Here is a 7317-nt window from a genome sequence, read left to right as displayed (position 1 = left end):
ATGTACAAAAAAAACTTAACGAAAAAAACAAACATAAATAAGGGGTATAACTTTCATTCACACTTATTATGTTTTTAGATTAGATTTAACCATACATGCATTAATTTGTAAAATAGCGAGAGTGAATTAACACAAAATTAGGTAGAAGAAGTAAAATTAAACAAACATGTTTATTTAATTTAACAAGTCCACCTAATTTTTGTCCAAAAATAGAGAAATTAAATTGACAAAAATTACATTAAACAAACTTGTTTGTTTAAATTGAATTCTTCTACCTAATTGGCTAATTTTGTGTTAATGCAGTCTCTCTATTTTAAAAATTAATGAATTAATAATAATAATTAACTTCAAAATGAGGTGGAGGGATAAGGAAATAAAAAAACAAAAAACAAAAACAAAAAAAAAAAATTGGCAGTTCAACGTCTGGGGTTCTGCTACTTTAAATACTGATAGGAGAGTTGTCGTTCATTTTACAAGTATTAAGGATGTACACGTATTGAGAATGTAGGCTACAGAAATTTTCAGACAGATAGATACATAAATCCGTATAATAGAGACAGAGAAACAGAAAAAGAGAGAGTCACGTTAATCCTGAGATTTTCCTCCATTTGTCTGAAGCTCTTCATCCTTCAACACTACCCCCACATCTCACCTTTCAAGGTCCAATCTTTATCATTCATCTTTAATTTCCAGCTCTATCTTGGGATTTGCATGTAAATTTTATTTATTTTTCGGGTTTCTGTTTCCGATCTTATGCTTTTGTTCCAAAGGGTATTTGATTTCATATATTATGAGTTTTGCATGCATTTTCTCTTTTGTAAAATGAAAGAAAATTTGAGATATTGGTGGGTTTGATCTGAAAGTTTGTTTGTTTGCAGTGATTTGTATGTTTTCGGGAGGGATTGGAATGGGCAACCCGGATATGTGAACAGAAACCACGACATTGGGAAAAGATTTATTGCAAAAATTGTTTTGATTGTTTTGGATTTTGTGGTAGAAAAAGGGGAAGAACAAAAATGGCGTTCGGGTTGTCTTCTTTGCTCCAAAATTCGGATTTGTTCACGTCTGATCATGCTTCCGTTGTGTCGATGAACCTCTTTGTGGCGTTGCTTTGCGCATGCATTGTTCTTGGCCATCTACTCGAGGAGAATCGCTGGGTGAACGAATCCATTACTGCCCTTATAATTGTGAGATTTCAAGCTTACTATTCTTCATATTGGTTGTATGTTCCCATCTTTAATCCAAAACAATGTTGTGTGTGTGAATGTTTTTTTTTTTTTTTTTTTTTTTTTTGGGAAAGAAAGTAAAATATACATCCTTTTTCTGTCCCTATTGGAGTTCAAACCTATGACCTCCCAATTAAGAGAGTTACAATGATGCCGATCGGCTCAATACCACAAGGTCTTTGACAAATATAAATCTGTTAGATCATAGCCGGGCCCGACATGAGGGTGGGCGATATGGGCACCTGGCCACCAACGTTGGGAGGGGCCCTAGCTTGGTTGTTTTTTTTTTTTTTTTTTTATTTATTTATTTTATATTTTTGATGAAGCTTAAAAAAATGTTTCCAATGCAAAGATTTGAATTCATGATTTCAAAATTGTTTATTAATTTTAAATCCACTTAACAATTACAACAATGTGATATACTTATCTCATTTAATACATACAGAGTATATATTAGTGAACGTTGAATTAATTTATAATTAAACTTCATATAGGGCCTAAAGTTTGAATGGGCACTACTCCAAGATTAATCTAAAAAATATATATTTTTTAAAATAAATTATATGTATACAAAAATTCAAAATTATCATTTAATTATTTATAATTAACACATACAATCCTTTAACTTCATATATTAAGAGCCCTTGATTTTTTTTTTTTGAAAGTAAAGACCCTTGTTTTTATTTTGCCCCGAATCTATAAAATGATAGGATCGGCCCTGGATCATAGAGTAACCTCCAAAAGCCTTCTAGCATGTGAGTCTGGTTAGGAAATCATTGGTTTAATATTCATTCTTCTCAAATATACCAAAAAAGTCAGTGTTGTGAGTGACATGTAAAGATAAAGGTATATGGTTAGCTGATTAAATAGCATTTTTAGAATTTAATTATAATATAGTTTGTTATTTTCATCATTATTGTTATTATTTTAATCTTTATGTTCCTTCACAATTGTATTTTATTTATGCATTGATGGCAGGGTTTGTGCACCGGAGTTGTAATTTTGCTCCTTAGCGGAGGAAAGAGTTCACATCTTCTCGTCTTTAGCGAAGATCTTTTCTTTATATATCTCCTGCCACCTATAATATTCAATGCGGGGTAAATCTTATGATTTTTTTTTTTTTTTTTTTTTTTTTTTTTTTTTTTTTTTTTTTTTTTTTACCTCTATATTGTTTGTTTACTGGTGTGAATTTATATCTTCCTTGTATAAAATGCTTGTGTGGGGGAAATTAACAGTTATTACCTTCATTCCTTCTTCTTTTGACATTGAATTAGTCTTGTCTCATATAATTAAAAAATCCAATCATTATTGGTCCACACAACGGTATAGACCATAGTATCAAATAATCTATACACTACACAAATAATGTACTTTTAGTATATTAAAAATGTACATTGTATTAGTAACTATAGTTTTGTGAAGCATTTTTCGTGAAAAATTCCATATGTTTTATGGGTGGTATCTTTGTTCACAATCAATAACTAATTCAGGAAATACTATGAATATGAGCATTCCATTCTTTATTGAGGTTGTTAGAGTAGTTATTTGATTCCTAACTTGAAATTTTGTTTGGTAATCTCGTGGTTCAGTGTGTAATTCTGCCAAATAAGTGTTTTTTTTTTTTTTTTTTAAATGTATTACCCTATACCAGGTTTCAAGTGAAAAAGAAGCAGTTTTTCGTGAACTTCATGACAATTATGCTGTTTGGAGCTATTGGCACACTTATTAGCTGTTCTATTATATCATTTGGTACTAATCAAAACCTCGACATTCTTATTACCAGCTAATGCCTTCTTTGTCCCAAAATAATTTATGCTGCGATTGATGTATTATCAACTCATATTGCCGTATCTATATGATTTAGGTGCGGTCAAAATTTTCAAGCACTTAGACATTGACTTTCTGGATTTTGGAGATTATTTAGGTATCATGTATATTCGTCTTCTTTACATACACACACAGTATCTTCATGCTTCTTGATTCTAACAACTTTTTTTTTTCTTCTTTTTATTCACAATTCAGCAATTGGTGCGATATTTGCTGCAACCGATTCTGTTTGCACATTGCAGGTACTGAATATTATGATTTATGAACTGACGTATTCAATTCGGTGAAGGCACATTATAATTATAGCTAAAAATAAATTTTATTTTATGCGACAGGTGCTCAGTCAGGATGAGACGCCCCTACTTTACAGTCTCGTGTTTGGAGAAGGGGTCGTCAATGATGCTACATCTGTGGTCCTTTTTAATGCTATTCAAAGTTTTGACATGACTAGTTTTGATCCAAAAATTGGGCTTCATTTCATTGGAAACTTCTTGTATTTATTTCTCTCGAGCACTTTTTTGGGCGTGGGAGTAAGTTCTTCTCCCGACTAGCTATCTCTCACCCCCGTGTGTTTGTCTCTATCCCGCTTGTTTTCTTGTCTTCACATTTGTCTTTCAGCTGCAATTTGACTTCTTATTCATGCTGTCGCAGATTGGACTGCTTTGTGCTTATATTATCAAAAAGCTATACTTTGGCAGGTAAATCAGTGTATAAAATCTCTATGAGAGTCGGGTTTCCTTCCAACTCTTTGGTGTTTTTAACTTGTCGTTTTGACCTCTTAGTTAATTTCATTTATTTAATATGTGATGGATGACAGGCACTCAACCGATCGTGAGGTTGCCCTTATGATGCTCATGTCTTACTTGTCTTATATAATGGCCGAGGTATGATCCTAGTTAAGTTGTGACGCTAATAATGTTGTCGTAGTGTTGAACTACTTGCTTTCTGTTTAAACAAATTCTCGTGTTGCAATTTAGTAAACTTTTTCGCGTTTTGCAGTTATTCTATCTAAGCGGCATACTTACTGTATTCTTCTGTGGAATTGTCATGTCTCATTATACCTGGCACAATGTTACCGAGAGCTCAAGGGTCACTACTAGGTATGCTTCTACAAACCTCTCTTCGAGTCTTTGCAAGTTCTCGTTATTGTAACACACGTTTGCGAATTGGGTTTAATCCTACTCCCGTTTTGGTTGCAGGCATTCCTTTGCAACTCTGTCATTTGTCGCAGAGACATTTATCTTCCTCTATGTTGGTATGGATGCCTTGGATATCGAGAAATGGAAATTTGTGAAAAATAGGTATGTTGAATACGGGTTACACCTATAGTCCTTGTATGCTTGAATGCAGCAAGAAATAATATTTCGTTGTCAATCAGAAGTATTCACTATTCCCCCTCCAAAATAAGTTATAAACTATTGGTCAACGCCCAGTTAACTTCAAGAAATTTAGTTCTTGTTAAGAGAGAGAAAAAACAAAAAACATATGAGTTTATAAGGTCATGAGTTAGACTAACTAATTGATTGGATGCAGTCTTTTAGTGTGGTTTATTATAAGTTATAACAATTTTAAAAGATAAAACAATAAACTATGGTTCACGGAACTTATAAATCTTCTTGTATTTATTTATTTTCTTTCAGTCAGGGACTATCAGTTGCAGTGAGCTCAATATTGGTAGGCCTAATCTTAGTAGGCAGAGCTGCGTTCGTATTCCCCTTGTCGTTTTTATCCAACTTAGCAAAGAAAAACTCTTCGGACAAGATATCCTTTAGGCAACAAGTAAGGAGTTCTCTACAAAATTCTCATTTTATATTATCTTTTACGAGTAATATACATCTCTTACTCCTGTCTCTTAGATAATAATTTGGTGGGCTGGCCTAATGAGAGGCGCCGTCTCAATAGCACTTGCGTATAATAAGGTAAAGTATAATAATAGTGCACAAAATGTTACAATGTCACTTAGAATTGAAAGAAGCCGGTTGGGTGGTCTTTCCATTTCCCGATTTCCTTGTATTGCTTGATTAAGATGTTTATGCACGGGTGCAGTTTACAACCTCGGGGCATACGTCATTGCACGAGAACGCAATAATGATTACAAGTACTGTTACGGTTGTTCTGTTCAGCACAGTTGTAAGGACCTACATACACATTTTCGAGGCTTTTTTTCTTTGATTCTCGCCAAATGAAATCTTACGGTTGGTTGGTTGGTTGTGTGTTTGGTGATGGTTTTAGGTATTCGGGTTGATGACGAAGCCTCTGATAAACCTTCTGCTACCCCCGCACAAGCAGATGCCAAGCGGTCATTCGTCAATGACAACATCCGAACCCAGTAGTCCGAAGCACTTCACGGTGCCACTCCTGGACAACCAACCTGACTCAGAAAGCGATATGATAACCGGACCTGAGGTTGCTCGACCAACTGCCTTGCGCATGCTGCTAAGGACGCCAACCCACACCGTGCACCGCTACTGGCGTAAGTTTGATGATTCGTTTATGCGTCCCGTGTTTGGCGGGCGGGGATTCGTTCCGTTTGTCGCGGGCTCACCAGTTGAGCAGAGCCCTAGATGAGGTACAAAGTACAAACAAGACACTGTTGCTGGGTGAAATAGTGTAAGTTGTATCATAGTTGATTCTGGTTGCCCCTCTTATGAAATGGGCTGGGTGAAAGTCTTCTCACTAGCTAGGTTGCATTGCATTGCTACTTCATAAATGTTTTATTTTATTTTGTAAATGTTGGTGCATTTTAGGTACTTGTATTAACACCTCATTTGTAGCATATTATTTGGTACAGAGTATTTTTTTTATGAAACAATAATGGCTGAATTATCAATTTGGCTCTATGTTTTGATGCTTAGTAATTTGTTTTTATTTTTTAAAAAATTTATTATTATCATCATTATTATTATAGTTTTTATTTTTAAATGGTCAAATATGCTCTCGAACTTTAGTTAAAAAGTCAATTAGCCACCTCAATTTTTTAAAGATACAATTATACCCATCAACAATTATTTTGATGCAATGAAGCTAAAAAAAACAGTAAATGACCTGCTATCACAGGTTATTTGGGATCCGGCCACCCTTCGGCGAAAAGTTCAAGCAAAAAAGTGACCAGTAAATGGTCGTCGGTCACGGAGAAGGAGAACGAGACCAAGGGGTCACCTTCTCTGTAGAGAAGGCGACCTTGGTCACCTTCTCCGTGACTGGCGACCGTTTGCCTGTCACTTTTTTGCTTGAAATTTTCGTCAGAGGGTGACCGGATCTCTAATGACCGGCTATATTTATCAATTTTTGAGCTTCATTGCATCAAAATGAATTGTTGATGGGTGTAATTGTACCATTAAAAAGTTGATGGAATTAATTGACTCTTTTTTTTTTTTTTTTTTTTTTTTTTTTTTTTTTTTCGGGCCTATATTAATGACGACCTAAGGAAATATCCTTCAATTTACCATTCAACTATTATAACGGCTTCCTACTACTACTATTATTATTATTATTATTATTATTATTATTATTATTATTAAGCCCCTTTTTAATGGCTAGATTAAAAATAAGAATAATTAAGATTAAAAAAAAAAAAAAAAAGAGTAATTGACAAGACCAGGAACTAAGCAGAGATAGAAGAGAATGAAGAATCAGAACATAGTTAACAACAAACAACTTAATAAAGAGAACAGTCATAGAAGTAATGGGAACATTTAGACATCAAAGGATATTAATAGACACAGCAAACACAATACTTTATTTATACTTGAAAGCATAGAAGGTACATTAGTATATATTAAAGTAACTAAAATTTATATTCCAAATCAAAACTTAGCTTGTTTATAGTATCCATCATTCATTATTACAAGTTTCATGAATTAGAAATACGGGGAAGTTTAGTCCAGATACATTTAACTAATCCTCTTGTATTATAATAGTTTTTACTTGAAAAACTCTGTGGAAAATTGCGCCACTTCTTTGTTGCAAGACAATAAAATACCCCTTTGCCATCATAAAACCTTGGAAAATATATCTTGTTACTAGCTCCTCTGTCAGTTGCTTCTTGAGACAAAGATATCTTGGGAGAAACGTAGAAGGCTTTTCCTTTCAAATTATCAATCTTTTGCCAAACCATTTTAGAATCAAGCTTCAAAACCCGAACTTCCCCTTCCTCAAGAGTTGCCACACACATGAGATCTCCATCACTCTCTAGAAAGAATCGATCTCGGAATTTCATAAATTGTTTTCGGTGTGACTTACCGATGATATTCCAATTAATGTT

The 7317-nt window shown here is 33.9% G+C and overlaps 1 protein-coding gene across 2 annotated transcripts; it reads left to right on the top strand.

Moving 5' to 3' along the window:
- The first annotated feature begins 474 nt into the window (after nt 1-474).
- Nucleotides 475-5907, top strand: LOC109180969 (sodium/hydrogen exchanger 2-like). 2 transcript variants are annotated; one of them, XM_019330699.1, is made up of 15 exons: nt 475-660; nt 879-1187; nt 2205-2323; nt 2878-2975; nt 3091-3150; nt 3249-3295; nt 3389-3583; nt 3705-3751; nt 3871-3937; nt 4053-4153; nt 4253-4354; nt 4694-4832; nt 4910-4972; nt 5100-5183; nt 5286-5907. In XM_019330699.1, exons 2-15 carry the CDS (start codon nt 1017-1019, stop codon nt 5619-5621), a joined length of 1629 nt encoding a protein of 542 aa, XP_019186244.1. In that variant the 5' UTR covers nt 475-660; nt 879-1016; the 3' UTR covers nt 5622-5907. The 2 variants fall into 2 exon arrangements, with proteins under 2 accessions (XP_019186244.1, XP_019186245.1); XM_019330700.1 differs by lacking the exon at nt 475-660 and adding an exon at nt 665-713.
- Nucleotides 5908-7317: the final 1410 nt, after the last annotated feature.

This window comes from Ipomoea nil, unplaced genomic scaffold (genome assembly GCF_001879475.1).
Source record: "Ipomoea nil cultivar Tokyo-kokei standard unplaced genomic scaffold, Asagao_1.1 scaffold1043, whole genome shotgun sequence".
NCBI classification, from domain to species: Eukaryota; Viridiplantae; Streptophyta; class Magnoliopsida; order Solanales; family Convolvulaceae; genus Ipomoea; species Ipomoea nil.
The sequence above is the reverse complement of the archived record's forward strand: the minus strand, read 5'-3'. Positions and strand labels throughout refer to the sequence as shown.

Bases quoted from the DNA above. Each gene is read 5' to 3' on its own strand.
- LOC109180969 (XM_019330699.1), top strand. From the start codon at position 1,017: ATGGCGTTCGGGTTGTCTTCTTTGCTCCAAAATTCGGATTTGTTCACG. The intron at 3,584-3,704 runs GTAAGTTCTTCT...ATGCTGTCGCAG, and splicing joins GCACTTTTTTGGGCGTGGGA to ATTGGACTGCTTTGTGCTTA. The intron at 4,973-5,099 runs GTAAAGTATAAT...GCACGGGTGCAG, and splicing joins TAGCACTTGCGTATAATAAG to TTTACAACCTCGGGGCATAC.